We start from the raw sequence: 18033 nt of genomic DNA on the forward strand, positions 1-18033 counted from the left end.
TTAATAGGTCTGTGATTGACTGTATGAGTGAGTGATTAATTGTGTCTTTCTGAATGCATGGGTTAGTGACTAAATTGTGGGAATGTCTGTACTGGTCTGCCAGTTGGTGTGTAAGTGGCTGCAAGGGTGGTGAGTAGCTACATGAGTGTCAATATGGGTTATTGATTGGTTGTCTGAGTATCTGTATGGGTGCCTGAGTGTCTATGTGGGTGGGTGGGGGTGTGACTCTAAGTATAGATGTGTGAGTAGGTGAGTCACTGGGTGTATGGGTTCAAGAGTGCATCTATGAAGGGCTGTATGGGTGGTGGATTGTGTGTATGGGTGTGTTGGTGAGTGAATGGATGTCTCAGTTGCTCATGTCTGAGTAACTACATATGTGAAAAGCAGTATATGTGAGTGTTGGACTATATAAATGACTATATGTGAGAGTGAGTGATTGTAAGTGTGCCTGTATGGATGAGTGTGTGCTTGTATCAGTGATTGTATAAGAGAGTATGTGTTGCTATCTGTATGAATGAGTGAGTGAGGTGTTGTGTGTTCAACTGTATAGGTGAGTAAATGGGAGTATGATTGATTCTTTGCATGACTGACTAGGTGTGTGAGTATGATAGTGCTATATTGATGAGTGACTGTGTGTATGGGTGAAAGAGTGGATATGTGTGTAGACCTAGGAATCAGTGAGTGATATGTAGTAACTGGTATTGGTGTGTCTAGGGTTTAGAAAATGATAGTCTTTATTTTAGAGTGAATGTATCAAAAGTTATATTAGGGTTAGATTATCACGTGGATGATGTCATCAGTGATGTCATTTGAGATAGAATCAGTGATGTCATCAGTGATGTAACTGACCATGTCATGAAGGATGTAATATGTGACGTCATCAGCAGTGCATTGCGGGGGCGCAAGTTATAGTTAGCTTAACTCACTATAACGGCCACATTTCTCTGGTTTTGTATGAGTGAAATGTCTATCTAACTATAACGTCTCTGAAACCTGTGTTTTTTTCAGTGAATTTCTAAGGTTTTTAAATGCTAATTTCTAACTATAACGTCCCTGAAACCTGTGTTTTTTCAGTGAATTTCAAAAGTTTTTTAAATGCTAATTTCTAACTATAACGTCACTGAAACCTGTGTTTTTTTCAGTGAATTTCAAAGGTTTTTTAAATGCTAATTTCTAACTATATCTACAGAGGTAGGGCATGTGCAGAAAGAGAAAGAAAGGCACAAAAAGAAGCAAGAGAAATGCAGAAAGAGGCAACATAAGTCCAGAAAGACGAACAAAGGTGCAGAAAGAAGCAATAGAAATGCAGAAAGAGCCAGCAGAAGTCCAGAAGGCGAAGAAAGGTGCAGAAAGAAACAAGAGATGTGCACAAAGAACCAACAAGAAGAGCAGAAAGAGGCCTTTTTGCAAAGTCTTCCTGTGCCCCCAACTTTCTGCTGACAGGTACTGGTGGTAACTGTCTCTGACTAACCAGGCCTAGAGCCAGTGCAATACTATAAGACACTTAGAATACAGTGAAAACACCCACTTACACTAGGGAACACTATGCATTGGGGAACCCCTGTGATTGGCATGACCTTCTCTGTAAGGCCCCAGTACATAATAGGGCCAACAAAGCGATACCAAAGGGGATGATGGACGGAGCGCTTGAGCAAATCAAACACTCACCCCCCAATCAACTGATCTAGGTTTAATCCATCATCATTCTTTAGCTCACTCCACCACCCCAGTTCAGACATGGCCATATGCAAATCAGTCTGACCCTGTGCCTCATGGGAACAGTCCAGCCCGAACTGCCAAGCCATGTCTTCCCTGGACCGGAAACAAGCCTCCTGGGACCGGTTTAGGGTTCATAATCCTCATCAGCCAGGCTATCTTGAATCCAGTGGCAGAGTGAGCAAGGGACCCAATTCTGGGTATACCCTTCCAACTTAGGGCAAACAAAGCGATGCCAAAGGGGATGATGGACAGAGCGCTTGAGCAATTCAAACACTCACCCCCAGTCAACTGATCTAGGTTTAATCCATCATCATTCTTTAGCTCACTCCACCACCCCAGTTCAGACATGGCCATATGCAAATCAGTCTGACCCTGTGCCTCATGGGAAAAGTAGAGCCTGAACTGCCAAGCCATGTCTTCCCTGGACCAGAAACAAGCATCCTGGGACCAGTTTCGGGTTCCTAACTCATCAGCCAGGCTAACTTGAATGCAGTGGCAGAGTGAGCAAGGGACCCACGTCTGGGCATACCCTTCCAACTTACGCCGAACAAAGCGATACCAAAGGGGATGATGGACGCAGCGCTTGTGCAAATCAAACACTCACCCCCAATCAACTGATCTAGGTTTAATCCATCATCATTCTTTAGCTCACTCCATCACCCCAGTTCAGGATATAAAATTCAGTCTGACCCTGTGCCTCATGGGAACAGTCCAGCCCGAACTGCCAAGCCATGTCTCCCTGGACCGGAAACAAGCATCCTGAGACCAGTTTAGGGTTCATAACCCTCATCAGCCAGGCTATCTTGAAACCAGTGACAGAGTAAGCAAGGGACCCATGTCTGGCCATACCCTTCCAACTTAGGGCGAACAAAGCGATACCAAAGGGGATGATGGACGGAGCGCTTGGACAAATCAAACACTCACCCCCAATCAACTGATCTAGGTTTATTCCATCATCATTCTTTAGCTCACTCCACCACCCCAGTTCAGGCATGGCCATATGCAAATCAGTCTGACCCTGTGCCTCATGGGAAAAGTAGAGCCTGAACTGCCAAGCCATGTCTTCCCTGGACCAGAAACTAGCATCCTGGGACCAGTTTCGGGTTCCTAACTCATCAGCCAGGCTAACTTGAATGCAGTGGCAGAGTGAGCAAGGGACCCACGTCTGGGCATACCCTTCCAACTTACGCCGAACAAAGCGATACCAAAGGGGATGATGGACGCAGCGCTTGTGCAAATCAAACACTGACCCCCAATCAACTGATCTAGGTTTAATCCATCATCATTCTTTAGCTCACTCCATCACCCCAGTTCAGGATATGAAATTCAGTCTGACCCTGTGCCTCATTGGAACAGTCCAGCCCGAACTGCCAAGCCATGTCTTCCCTGGACCGGAAACAAGCATCCTGAGACCAGTCTAGGGTTCATAACCCTCATCAGCCAGGCTATCTTGAAACCAGTGACAGAGTAAGCAAGGGACCTACGTCTGGCCATACCCTTCCAACTTAGGGCGAACAAAGCGATACCAAAGGGGATGATGGACGGAGCGCTTGGACAAATCAAACACTCACCCCCAATCAACTGATCTAGGTTTAATCCATCATCATTCTTTAGCTCACTCCACCACCCCAGTTCAGACATGGCCATATGTTAATCAGTCTGACCTTGTGCCTCATGGGGACAGTCCAGCCCGAACTGCCAAGCCATGTCTTCCCTGGACCGGAAACAAGCATCCTGAGACCAGTTTAGGGTTCATAACCCTCATCAGCCAGGCTATCTTGAAACCAGTGACAGAGTAAGCAAGGGACCCACGTCTGGCCATACCCTTCCAACTTAGGGCGAACAAAGCGATACTAAAGGGGATGATGGACGGAGCGCTTGGACAAATCAAACACTCACCCCCAATCAACTGATCTAGGTTTAATCCATCACCATTCTTTAGCTCACTCCACCACCCCAGTTCCCACTCTGCAAACGCGCTCCCAGGCGTGCTCTTGGATGGGGATTGAAGTCCCCTTCGCTGCTGGGAGAACTTTAGGACCAACTAGAATTGAATTGAAATATAAATTTATAACGTGCAACTAAGCCCGTAGGCATCAAGGCGCCTAACAAAGAAAATTAAAAAAGGCAAAACCAGAGCTAAGGATAGGCTTTGGCTAATAGCCACGTCTTAAGGGCCTTTCTAAAGGCTTGCTTTGAGGGAAGGGTTTTAATCTCAGACGGCAGAGAGTTCCACAACCTTGGAGCCAAAGTTGAAAAGGCTCTGCCACCCCACCTAGCTCTACGGACACGGGGGATTGATAGCAAGAATTTGTTAGCAGAGCGCAAGGATCTGGAAGGGGTATATGGAATTAACAGATCCCTCAGGCTCCCAGATTTGTTAGTGGCCAGGGCCCCATAGATCAAACAAAGGGACTTAAAAGAAATCCTGGCCTCAATTGGAAGCCAATGCAATGCTTTCCTGGCAGCCGTGGCAGAGGCCCGCCTAGGGAGATCTAGCACAAACTTCGCGGCGGCATTCTGCACCATTTGAAGTCGCATTATCAGACTCTTGTTAATGCCAAGGTATAAGGCATTACAATAATCTAGTCTTGAGCCTATTAATGCTATTACAATTTGCTTTCTAGCTTGAAGGGACAGGTAATGTTTTATCTTCCTCAGGATGTTTATTATGCCCCAGCAGGTGGAAATAGTCCTACTTACTTGCTGACCCAACCCCAAAAAAGGGTCAATCATGACTCCTAGGTTCCTGGCCAGGGCAGTGGGTGTTGGGCACACGCCCAAAGATGAAGGCAACCATATGCCCCTCCCAGCTGCACGTGGCGGTGGCGCGGAAATGTTTCCTGAGGTGCCTACGCCTTACCAGAGCGACCAAGCCGTATGCCCCGGTCATACCACTGCTGGGCACACCGACCCCGGCGGGGATCCTCACGGAAACGCGCTTGGAAGCATGGGCACGGGCGGGGGTGGACACGCTGAGCGACCTGTACGCTGAAGGCGAATTGCTTACCTTCGCAGCCCTGGCTGACAGCGCAGATCTCCCGGCTGGGCAGTTCTTGCAGCACGCGTCGCTACTGCGCACGCTCACAGCCTCCTGGGGTGAAGTGACGGAAGAACTCCCGATGCATTGCTATATCCAGTACCTGCATGTCATGGGCAACGGATCGCACATCATACACTGGCTGGCGCAGGCGTTACAAACACACTCGCAACCTTCTACACAGCCGCTGCGTGACAAATGGGCGGCGGACAGGGGCCGGGACTGGACCGATAAGGAGTGGGCGATGGTCTTGGCGGGACCGACCAACATCCCTAGAAACCCCCGCTTTAAGATTATACAGTACTATTTGCTCCAGCGCGCATACCTCACGCCGTATAAAATCAATAGGTACTTCCCGCTTGCGGATGCGGCCTGCCAGCGCTGCTCTCTACCGGGAGCGGACTTGCTACACATGCTGTGGCACTGCTCTGAGGTGAGGGAATACTGGGAAGTAGTCCTGAAACTCCTCTCACATGGAGCTGAAGAGAGGCTACCACACACCTGGGAAGCGTGCGTTCTCGGGTTATACAAACGCACTAAGTCCAACAAAGTGCAAGCGCGCTTTTGGGACATGGGCCTCATCACAGCCAAACGCCTGCTCACCAAGCATTGGAAATCTGCTACCCCTCCCCACACACAGCACTGGCGAACGTCCTTCACTAACTGGGCGCGAGCGGAAAGTGCCGTGCTCCTGAGGGAGGAAACGGCGGGACTACGCAAGTTCCCCATCGCCCAGCTCTGGGACGATCTCCTCCAGACATATCAGGAGGCCTGCCAGGAACATGAGATGACCTAAGGCGACCACCGCCTGCCTCATAGACGCGCTGGGCGCACTCACATGCCGAGACCTTGCCTGGAAGTGCACCATCTCCCCTCCCCCCCCGCACCCCCCCCACACACAGCTCCTGTCCTCCTAGCCCTGGTCCCTCTGGCTGCTTACCCCCCCCCCGCTACATCACACGATGATCTCCTTCATGCCCCCCCTCCACCCACTCCCTGACCGCGATACATTACCCGACCCCAGTTTTCCCCTGCCGTTATGACGCGTGGGGGATAGTTTAACCGCTGGTCAAGTTCCCCGACCAGACTTACACTTTCGATATGGACACTGAGGATAGAGCGACCACTAGGCGACAGCACACTACGAAACGCATGCTACACCTGGAGTACGAAGAGGTACTGACGCTCAGGGCTCCGGCACACGCAGTGAACATACACGCGGCAAGGCGGAGTGAACCTGTCCTAACACTGACTGACCGCTGCGCCTGGGACCTGAGGATTAGTGTGCACGCCCTGCTGCCGCACATGTGGACATCGCTTTTAGGGCTGCGACCTGGACTCGCGAGCCTTCACCGGTAGTTTTATGCCTCAGTGAGCTATACCACACACTGATTGTCATGCACGGTAGAGCATTGCAATGCGAGCCATACCCACAACCACCCCGAGACCCACGCATTGCTATGCACTTATACAGCTCTACACACACCTAGGTGAGGTCCCGGGGAACAAGCTGCGATGACTGCGACGCTTGCCTGAATGACACATTTCTACTGTTGTTACAAAAAAAAAAGAGAAAATTAGACTGATCATTTCTTATGGGCAATTCCAAATGACAATGCTGATTCCATCATGTATACTGCCGCTGGACCCCCCGGGTTGCCAGCTAAATGGCTGTGTCATCCATGCCGTATCACTCTGTTTCTTGACTATTTGATTCGCCCCTCTGTGGGCCATGCAATGCACCCTGTATGATGATGGACAAATGTGAAATAAAGGTCTTCCAAAAACAAAAAACAAAAAAAAAAAAAAAAGATGAAGGCAACCATTCCGCCGACCAAATGTCCTCCTTACCTCCGAACACCAGAATTTCTGTCTTCTCGCCGTTGAGCTTCAATGAATTGCAAATCATCCATTGAGCCACTGCCTCCATGCAGTGTCTAAAATTGGAGGCAGCCGAGATGGCAGGTTGGGCGAGAGACATCAATATCTGCGTGTCATCGGCGTAGGAGACTACCTCCATCCCGTAAGATCTAATGAGCCTGGCAAGTGGGGTCACATAGATGTTAAAAAGGGTCGGACTTAATGCCGACCCCTGAGGGACCCCACACTGCACAGGAAGGGATGGAGATAGGAACTCCCCCAGCTTAACTCTATGTTCCCTCTGGCTGAGGAAGGAGGTCAGCAAACTAAGTGCGGGCCCCTCAACCCCTATCTCCCTCAGACGAGATGTTAACACTGAGGGAGACAGGGTATCAAACGCAGCCGTAAGATCTAGCAGGATAAGGAGAGTAGTCTGGCCCTTATCCACTCTAGTGCGGATGTTGATGTTATCAAGCAAAGTGGTAAGGGCCGACTCCGTACTATGCTCTCTCCGGAATCCAGGCTGCGAGTGATCTAAAAGGCCAGAGGTTTCCAGGAAGGCAGCAAGATGCTGGTTGAGATGTGTTTCCAACATCTTTGCTGGGGCTGGGAGCAGCGAAATGGGGCGGAAGTTTTTGAGAACACCCGGGTCCAATGTAGACTTTTTTAACAGTGGTTTCACCACCGCTCTTTTCCATTGTAGCGGGAAAGTCCCATCTCTCATTGCCCTGTTCATGACCTCTAATAGCAGAGGCAGGAGAGTCTCTTTGCATTGTTTAAGAAGTTTAAGGGGGCAAGGGTCTAAGGGAGACCCCGACCTAGTCTTGAGTAGGAGAACTTCAAGTTCCTGTAGGGAGAGGGGTGGAAAGCTGGAAAAACACCCTGACGGTACCTCCTCGGAAGATGTTAATGAGGGGACAGGAAAGCACGGAGAGGAAGATAGTGCCGACCTCTGAGATTCTAAAGCCGAATAAATGTCCACAATTTTAGATTGAAAGAATTGTGCGACATCATTACAGAGCTGCTTTGAGCTAACAACAGGGTCCGGCACCTTCAATGATGTGACCGTGTCTACGATCTTAAACAGCTCTTTCGGCGAGGAGAGTGAGGAAGTCAGAGAGGTGAAATACTCTTGTTTAGTCTTTATCACCTCCATTTTGTACTTCTTTAGGAGGGTTTTGTGACTGTCCCTCTCTCGCAGATCCCAGCTAGTCCTCCAAAGGCGTTCCTGTCTTCGAACTCCCTGCCTAAGGAGTCTTAATGATTCCGAGAACCACGGTGCCGATGGGCTTTTCCTCGTGGAATAACGGAGTGAGGCAGGGGCCAGGTCATCAATAGCTGTTTTAATAGCAGTATCCAACTTCTCTACTGCATTACCTACGTCCTCCTCTGAGGTGATCATCCGACTGGGCAATCTAGGGGCGAGCATGTCATTGGTAATGCTTTTGAGGTTACGCCTCAATTCCATTTTACTTGGCTCATTCACCTTGCTCTTGACAGTTGGGATTGTTAATTCTAAAGGGATCGCAAAATGGTCCGACCAAGAGAGAGGGATGGGAGTCCCGATGGTCAGACGGGGGTCGTTAGAAAAGACCCCATCCAGCATATGACCTGCTTGATGGGTGGGATCATTGACTAGCTGTTTCATCCCACATCCAGAGAAAATATCCAATAGGGATAGAGTTTCCTTTGACTCCAGATTTTCAAAATGGAAATTCATGTCCCCCAGAACAGTAAGATGCTCACAGCCAAAGTGTGGCTCTAAAATAGTGAGCATGTGATGACCAAAATCTGTTCTGGTCCCCGGTGGTCTATAAATGAGGAGGCCCGTAAACGGAACTACATATGATCCGTTGATAGAAAACTGAAGGGCCTGAAAAGAGTTTTGCAGTGTAGAGAGTGGGATAGTATGGCAGGAAAAGCAGTCTCTGTAAAGGATTCCCAGCCCCCCCCCCAATACGTCCCACTCTATCCTCCATCACCAACGAATAACCATCCGGTACTGCCTCAACCAAATCAGGTCCCGAGGAGTCCTTGGCCCACGTTTCTGTGATGAAGACCCAGGCGGGTTTTCTGGACAAGACGAAATCCTTAAATGCGAGATTGTTCTTAATCAAAGACCTCGCGTTTATGAGAAACCCCTTATCGCTCCTCATCGTGATTCCCGATTTCGCACTTGAACCTACAGGTGTGACGACCGCAGTAGGAGCCGGCACCGTAAGAGTAGGCCGAAAACAGTGACAGCCTGGGGAGGTCAAAAGCGACTCTGGGGCGTACCTATGATGGCAAGGCAGTGTGGGAGGCTTGAGAGTCAGCAGGTCCTGCCAGGAATAGCTGATCTCAATTAACTCACCGTCAGCATGTCCAGTCTCCCAGCCATCCAGCCCGTCCTTAGCGCGGACGGGCTGGACTCTGGCGTGACTCCGGCGTTACTGCGGCACACACGCCGCACGCACACGCTGCGCGCTTGCATGTCTCGCCTATATAGGGCTCTAGCGAGTCAGCCTGACTGCTAGAGCGCTCCCTGGACTGGCGACCTACCTACCCCCAAGATGGCGCCTATGTTAACAGAAAGCGCGAAACGCGCTGGAAAGGACCCTCTGAAGCCGCAGTGAATGGCCCAATTATGGTGCAAGTGAGTGGGATAATTTAAAAACAGGGGAAAAGTGCTATAAAACTAATTTAAATGAGCTGACAAAAACGGGAAATATTTAAAATTACAGAGCGCCTAAATACCAGAGCGCAGCGCGCAGCAAAGGTAAGCCTTAACAGGCAGACCCACCTTCCACTGCCCCTTTTGTACGTGTTGCTTCTCGATGCCTCTAGCCAGTCAGCCTGACTACTAGAGCGCTCCCTGGACTGGCGACCTACCTACCCCGAAGATGGCGCCTATGTTAACAGAAAGCGCGAAACGCGCTGGAAAGGACCCGCTGAAGCTGCGGTGAATGGCCCAATTATGGTGCAAGTGAGTGGGATAATTTAAAAACAGGGGAAAAGTGCTATAAAACTAATTTAAATGAGCAGACAAAAACGGGAAATATTTAAAATTACAGAGCGCCTAAATACCAGAGCGCAGCGCGCAGCAAAGGTAAGCCTTAACAGGCAGACCCACCTTCCACTGCCCCTTTTGTACGTGTTGCTTCTCGATGCCTCTAGCCAGTCAGCCTGACTGCTAGAGCGCTCCCTGGACTGGCGACCTACCTACCCCCAAGATGGCGCCTATGTTAACAGAAAGCGCGAAACGCGCTGGAAAGGACCCGCTGAAGCCGCGGTGAATGGCCCAATTATGGTGCAAGTGAGTGGGATAATTTAAAAACAGGGAAAAGTGCTATAAAACTAATTTAAATGAGCAGACAAAAACGGGAAATATTTAAAATTACAGAGCGCCTAAATACCAGAGCGCAGCAAAGGTAAGCCTTAACAGGCAGACCCACCTTCCACTGCCCCTTTTGTACGTGTTGCTTCTCGATGCCTCTAGCCAGTCAGCCTGACTGCTAGAGCGCTCCCTGGACTGGCGACCTACCTACCCCCAAGATGGCGCCTATGTTAACAGAAAGCGCGAAACGTGCTGGAAAGGACCCGCTGAAGCCGCTGTGAATGGCCCAATTATGGTGCAAGTGAGTGGGATCATTTAAAAACAGGGGAAAAGTGCTATAAAACAAATTTAAATGAGCAGACAAAACAGGAAATATTTAAAATTACAGAGCCCCTAAATGCCAGCGCGCAGCAAAGGTAAGCCATAACTAGCCTACCGCTTCCCTCCAGTAAGCCCCACACAGTGGGATTGTTGAGAGCTGGGCAAAGGCCACGCCCCCTTTTCCCAACACTCTATAAACATGCCCCCTGGCACGTTGTAAGTTGGAAAATTAAGTCCACATGAATACTGAGGGTCCCTGGGGGCCAACTAGCCTACCAGGTGCCTCCAGTAAGCGCCACATAGCTGGTTTGCTGAGAGGTGGTCCGAGGCCACACACCCTTTTTACACCACTCTGCAAAATGAGCTCCTGGCGCACTGCTGCTCAGGGGATGAAGTTCACTTGTGTCCTGAGGTCCTCAGCACACAAGAGGACATCATTGCACCACCAGCAGTGTGCCAAGAGGTGCTTTCACAGAGTGGTGTAAAAGGGGGCGTGGCCTCGAACCACCTCTTGGCAATCCAGCTGTGTGGGGTGCTTACTGGAGGTACCTGGTCGGCTAGTTGGCCCCAGTGACCCGCAGTATTACCGGGGACTTAATTCCCCAAGTTTGAATGCACCAGGGTGTGTGTTATCAGAGTGCTGGAGGGGGCGGGCCTCCGGTGAATTTCTGGTTTCTTTTTTAATTTTTTCTTTTTATGGGAGGGGGACTGCGTGGCCCCCCTTCTCTGGGCCACTTTTGGCCGCGGGGACCCCATCCCCCAGGGCCTGGCAGCCTTGTTTATTTTTTAATTAAAGTTTTGGGGAGGGGTGCTGCATGGCCCCCCTCCTGAGGCCAATTATGGCCCCGGGGATACCATTGGACGTTTAAAAAATATTTCTATATATTATTTTGGGGCCTAGGTGTCCTTGTGGGACCTCCTGAGCAGGCCTAGGGGGTCAGAGTGTTTTTACCCTGCCCCCTTTTCTTGTTTTTCATCTTTGTTTTACTGTTTTCTTGTGACTCGGTTACTGAGTCACAAGATGGCTGCCAACACTTCCTGGTTTGGAGTGTTGGCAGCCAATTTGAATGAAGCTCGTGCTCTGGAGGAGTCGCAACTCCTCTTCAGTGCTCAGATATCGAAATTTTTCATTTTTAATTTCTCAGGAACTCCCAAACGGATTTACACCATTTAAAAAAAAAAGGTCGTTTTCTGAACCAATAGCTACCTTTTTGCCAAATTTTGTATAATTCGATTCAGCAGTTCAGGCTGTGGCATGTTCCAATTCTCCCTATGGAAATGAACACGGGGAAAACGTGTTTTGGGACCCGCCTTTTATCTCGGCCCCCACTTGATGAATCACCCGAAACTTTCAAGACAGGAGCTGACCATAGCGGGCTGTTAGTTTTGAACATTTCGCGAAGATTCGTCAAACGGCGCCAAAGATATTGGCAAATCAAAAAATGCTTTTCCTAAGAAAAATAGGTTCTAACTATAACTACCTACTGGCGACTGCCAGTAAGTAATGTATATATATATATATATATATATATATATATATATATATATATATATATATATATATATATATCACACAAAAATATCACCGCTCTGTAACGGGCAATAATTCAGCACTCCAAGGGGTAATTCCCTCTCGATGTTATTGGTACTGTGACGGCATCTACACGTTTCAGCTGCCACTGGAGGGATTGACATTTAAATGAGCAATGACTTGGCCCTGCTAGTTGGATCGCGGCCCCACGATGCCTGCCCAGCTCCTCCTCTGAAGAAGACCAAAGTTGTATGGTCGAAATGCATTAGGAAAACGGAGCTTTTTCAGAGAAATTAAAAGCTGAAACTTACCGCGATGTGTGTGCGACTCATTCTCGCCCCGGATATATATCTCTCTCTCTTTATATATATATAGAGGATCTGCATGTCCATCTGGAATAAGAACCTCAGAACAAAAATGGGTACTACACCCGGAACAATAACGGATAAAAAAGTAAACATCAAGTCAAGACAATGGGTACTAAACCCTTCATTTTGAACACTGACTGTTATTTAAGTGCTAATATTCAAAAGCATGCAAAGTCTTTCTTTTCTTTAATCACTTAAATGAACTGAAACTACATCTCCCATAATGCCTCATAAATGGCTACAAATGGGCTAGTATAAATACAAACACTGTAGAGGGACTAACCAACCGTGAACAAGGCCGAGTGAGGCCGAAACGCGTTGGTGGGGTGAAGTCTTGCAATAAATAAGGCTTTAAATCGATTCCTGATTGTGCCGCCTCCTTTGTTTCAAAAAATTACCTGGGTCAGGATCCGACCCCTGGGCAGAGCACACACTGCAGAGCGCGCCCACATGGCTATGGGATCTCTTTGGATGCTGATATATATAAATATATATGTATAAATATATATGTATATGCATATATTAAGCCGAGATGCTGATGGGTTAATAAAAATATTCCAGCACCTTACTTGTGGTCCGCGCTCCACTCTTCAAGGACTGAAGTGCCAGTGGCAGTAGCAAGTGGAGTGATCTGGATATTTATGTATATATATGTATATATATCCACAACACCTCCCAAAAAGTAATAGGGCCGCACCCCAGCAGGATTTCAATCACGATATTAGTTTATTCTTGCAGATTTCTTCATGTAGCCAAACACAATTTAGCCCAGGCGTTCCGGTATCTCTCAATACCTTGTTCATATTATCCACACTATTAATCATGACAAAGGGGGGGTGTTCATATTTCCTTCGGGAAATGGGTTCTGAGGGCCCTATTAGGTTTCCAGTAGGACATCTCTTTTTATGTTCCTTATTGTCAGAAACAGCAGAGATGATGTATCTTCTATCAGGTATTTCACCCTTTGGTCCTCCAGTCTTCTCCCCCACGTTTGTGGTTTTTAGGGTAAAGGGGTCCTGTCTGTCCTCTACCAGAGAACTCTTAAAGCTCAAAGACGACTCTTAGAGCCCTTGTTGACTCTTTCCCTTCAAGGGTCGATTTTTCTCAGGCTTGTACAGTAGCTTTAATTATATGCTCCATGAGAGAAGCCATAGGTGTTAGTAAGAGCCAAGCACTTCTTTTACTATTCCACATGATTTTCTCTGAACTGTACAGTTGTTTTTTATTTGTATGCTCTGTGACGGAAGTCACAGGTTCTATTAGGAGCCAGCTCTTGTTTTTTTATCCCACAGGCTCTTTGTCAGTCATTAGTTGACCCCATTGTTCTCATTGAACATTTGTAGAATTAGTTAGCAGAACGTCCTCCAATGGGGTATAGCTTTGGTATGTAATTGAAAGTTAAGGAATCTGCAGCTAGATGTCTCTATCAGATGTAAAAGTTACTTACCTTCGGTAAAGCTACATCTGGTAGCAACACAGTCTAGCCGCAGATTCCTTAACACCATGCCCATCATCCCCGCTCTGCAAATCATCTGGAGGTAAGTGTTATATACCCTTTCACTGATGAGATGATATACTAGTGATCACTATCTTAATCTATTTTGGGACTGAACAAATCGCTTGACCTGGCCACTTAGTTTTTGTTGAGATTTTGCAATAACCTCTGTTTTCAAATATGTGTGGTTAGTAGAGCGGGGTGTTCTTTCTCTCTTGCTTTCTCTGTTTCTCCCTTTCTCCCTTTCTCTCTTTCTTCTAGATAACACACCAGCGGGTAGTATTATTTTTTGTTCTTTCTATGGAGTCTTCTTGTTGTCTTCGTACCTTTACATTGCTGAGGTCGTTTATCACGTAATGGTTGGCTTTTGCCATAACTTTTCTTACCATTGCGGAAGGGTTTATAGAGTGCATAGTCATTTCCCTTTTATAGGGGTTATTTACCAGGGCATAGAGTTTCATGTAGCCCTGTGTTTGTTTATTTTTTCTTCTGGGGTGTTTTTTAAAATCCACGTCTGGTATTATTATACCATTTGATGTGTTTTCTTTATTAATGTTTCAAAGATTTTTTATCTTTTTTGGCACTCTGTTTCCACATCCAGTTTCTGTAGTGGCTCCGCATTCTGGTGTGGAAGGATTTCACAGAGCAAACTGACATCTGTGTGCTGGAGAGAACTTTATGGCTCCACTGACATCATATCCAGAGATGACATCATCACTGAGCCATAAGACGCCATCCCCTGGCGAGCATATGTACTGCTGGAAATTTTCCGGATATAGACTAGCACCTGGAGAAATTCAAAGTTAAGGAATCTGTGGCTAGACTGTGTCTCCACCAGATATAACATTACTGAAGGTAAGTAACTTTTACTTGAGGGTACCACCTGGCCAGCAGAGCCTTAAGTGAGGTTGCAGATTTTCAGTGAACTTACGGAAAATAAAGGGCAGGCCATAAGGTTTCCTTTCTACAAATGGACATCCATTCCTTCACAAACCACCACAAATCCAAAATTCAAATGTTTGATTTGCAGAAGGGTACTGCATATCTCAGCCGTAGTACTGATTCCCATATCAATAATGCATTTACGCAAGTTGGCCAAAGATAAGCTGAAGTGCAAACTTGTGTTTAATATTTGTCTAGAAAACATAAATGTTTTTCAAAGACTCTGTGTGGTGCTAACTAATAATGTATAGAAAATATAAATGAATGCTTTAATTTTACTGGGAAATGTAAAGTCAGCAGATATTTTATGCTTGTTTTAGGTTTTGAATGAAAACTTGGCCAACCTGACAGCTGATTTTGAGAAAGCAACAGCAGAAAAAATCAAATGCCAACAGGAGGCTGATGACACCAACCGAGTAATTTCCCTGGCCAACAGGTATTAGGGGAAAAAAGAGGTGCATTGGTAAAGTGAATAGTTGGGGTTAATAGATTGGCACTCTGGTGAAGGTGGTTAATGTGGACTTTGATAAAGTCCTTAGGAGAGTTTAGGTAAAGGATAGCCATGAGACATTGAAAATGGGTGTCATGGTTGATCTGATACAAGGGTTATTACGCAGTCACCAGACATTACTGCCTGAACAGCCAAGTCTGGAGGGATGGCTATTTTGCCTGTTCTGTCCTCCAGGACTTTCTGGGGTGAACCTGGTTCGCAGACCCTCCTCCGGGGCTGGTATTGCTGGGGTATCTATTCTAAGGTAACAAAACTATAACTAATCTTCTCTTTCAGATGAACAAATTACTTGTCTTCTGTAATGATGTATCTGTAAGAGACAAATGTATGTTATAGATTTTACTTTCTTAGCCTGGTGTGTACAATGTTGTCTCTCAGGTTGGTCGCGCGTTTAAAGGAAAACCGTGGTGTTGTTGGGGCCAAATTCCATGTGTGTAGTATTAGCCAGTGGTTTTTTTTTCATGTTCATTCTTAGATATTTGTACGTTTTTTTCCCCTGATGCCTTTCTCCTCCATATACCCTGTGTTTTTCTTTTCAGTATAGTCATTGAGTGCTGTACTGTCTTGTGACTTTTACATTAAGAGTTCCTTGTGTACCTCCTATAAATGTATTTATGTATTTGCATAACCTGTAAAGCGCTCTGATACCCTCTGGTCTAGCAATCGCTATATAAAACTCAAATTAAAAATAAATAAGCGCAGTAAAGCCATAAAGAGTGGGATTTTGAATTCCACAGCTCCATAATGGCTTTTCTGAAACCTGAGAAGTTTGGCAGCAAACGTCTCAGCACATTAAACCCGCACTGATGCCAGTGTGGGAATTAATGTAAAATGCACTCAGAGGGCGTCTTAGAGATGCCCCCTGAAAAACGACCAGCCCTGGTGAGGTTCCTGAATGGCTACCTGCCATCACCAGATTGGTTTCCGGACCCCTGGGTAGAGGGCCTCTGGTCTCTGGGTCCAGAAACAAAGTCCATACTGGGCAGAGTTGATTGCAGGGCTTCGAAACTTTGGCCTGTGGCGTTGTGACTCTGCGTGTGAGGACAGGAGGATTCCAATCTCTGAGATGTATGATGATCTCCTTTGGATATTAATTTAAGGACCCACAGTAAAAAAATTTGTATGGTGTGAACTCCTATAGCTTCACCTGTTCCTTCTGTTGATCATTTCCTATCAAACTCGCCGTAATTGACTTCTGGCCCTGACTTGGAGCTTTTCTACATACTGTGGGACTGTCGAAATTTAGTTCCCTCACTACAATATCGTCCATGGACTTCTGCTTTTCGATATTACGACTGCCAATGCTTTATTTGAGTGATAAAAAAAAATCAATGCAAAAAAAAGAACAATCAACATGAAAAACGTGTTTAAAATTGAATAAAATGATGTGTATGTAGGAGGCACATTTTACATGGGACCTTCCACCAGTTAAAAGTCAAGTTGTGCCGTGGTCGGACTATCCATTAAGGCTTTTCGCGCATGGTAAAAGAATTTAGTGAAATTTGCCATGTGCTTCACCGTGTCCAACAAATATAGTTGAAGCACTGCCTCTCTTACCGTCCGTGTTCCCAGTTGGAGAAGGATATACCTTAGATGGATTCTACGGACTGACAACAAGGCAGGGCAGCATAATAGGATGTGACACAATGTTTCACGCTTATAGTGGAAGAACCGACACTCCGTGATCGCTGGACTTACTTTGACCGTAGGATACAGGTATTTTAAGGGAAGCACGTGTAATCTTGCTGCCAGAATCCTTTGTAGGGCTTGCCTGCCCAGCGGCTGTAGAAGGTGAGGTTTGTAGCCATTTAAAATGTGTGAAGAGCTTTGCGTCTCGTGGAAGCCTCTGACTGTCAAAGCTTCAATGTCCAGTTTTCGTGAGCAGAATCTTACTTGCTTTTTTATTGCTGTTTTGATGGTCGTATACTTTATTATGTTGGGGTCCGAGTTCTCTGAGGCCATAATGGTCAGATAGTAGTATTTTGCCAGGCTTGCTAATTCTTCCAAAGATTGCCAGTTGAGGTTGAATTCCAGGCGAATTAGAGTGTTCTTTGTGCACAGCGGAAGGCAAAATAACTTTTTGTAGGCTGCGCAGTTGATTTTTTCAAGGTCTTGCCCCAATTTGCCTGGGAACGCCTGTATGGCGTAATTAAGGGAGGATAGTAATTTTGCTCTCAAAACTCGTTGGATGGCCGAGGTAGTTGGACTTTCCAAGATGGCATTGAGTTTGCAAATGGAGTAAGTAACCATTTTGGCTTTCTGATGGAGCTTGTGTTGGTGGACCTGTGGTCGGCCAGTGTCGCTGAGCCAAACTCCAAGGTAGTTGTTTGATTGAGTGCTTATTAATAATAGCGATCCCAGTCTCCATTTTATCAACTTCTTTTTTGGGTAGCGACCAAAGATTAATATCTTGGATTTTGAAGGATTTGCCACCAGCTTGTTTTCGACGTTATACACTGCTAATGCTGTCAAGCCTTTTTGAAGACCAACTTTGGTATGATCCAAGAGGACCAGGTCATCTGCATACTGAATCAATTGGATTCTGACTCCCGCGATCCTAGGAGTCGCCAGGTTTGCTCCCTGCAATGCGTTGTCCAGATCAGCTGTATATAAGTTAAAAAGAAGGGGGGCAAGGACACAGCCCTGCTTTAACCCGTGGTCTGTACTAATTTTTTTTGTGGCTGATTCGCATGAGAGTTTGACTCTTATCCATGTTTGAGTATACAGTGATCTGATGGCTTGTAAAAGTTTTGGGCAGATGTTCCAGCTGGCTAATTTCCTCCATAATATATTTCAATCTACGCCATCGAAGGCTGCTGTGTAATCGATGAAACAAGCGAAGAGAGGCTGGTCGCCCCGAACCGCTGTTTGTTGTATTAGGTATGATAGGGCTATGATGTTATCTATGGTAGAGCCTCCCGAGCGGAAGC

General features: G+C 46.7%; 1 protein-coding gene across 1 annotated transcript in view; it reads left to right on the top strand.

The window, feature by feature from the left end:
* Window positions 1–18033, top strand: part of DNAH17 (dynein axonemal heavy chain 17) — a 15539113-nt gene that overhangs the window by 11868396 nt on the left and 3652684 nt on the right. The window contains exon 63 of the mRNA XM_086931082.1: window positions 14913–15028. Coding sequence (XP_086787208.1) covers window positions 14913–15028 — 116 coding nt within the window. The remainder of the gene's footprint in view (window positions 1–14912; window positions 15029–18033) is intronic.

Source organism: Lissotriton vulgaris, chromosome 7 (genome assembly GCF_964263255.1).
Source record: "Lissotriton vulgaris chromosome 7, aLisVul1.2, whole genome shotgun sequence".
Lineage (NCBI taxonomy): Eukaryota > Metazoa > Chordata > Amphibia > Caudata > Salamandridae > Lissotriton > Lissotriton vulgaris.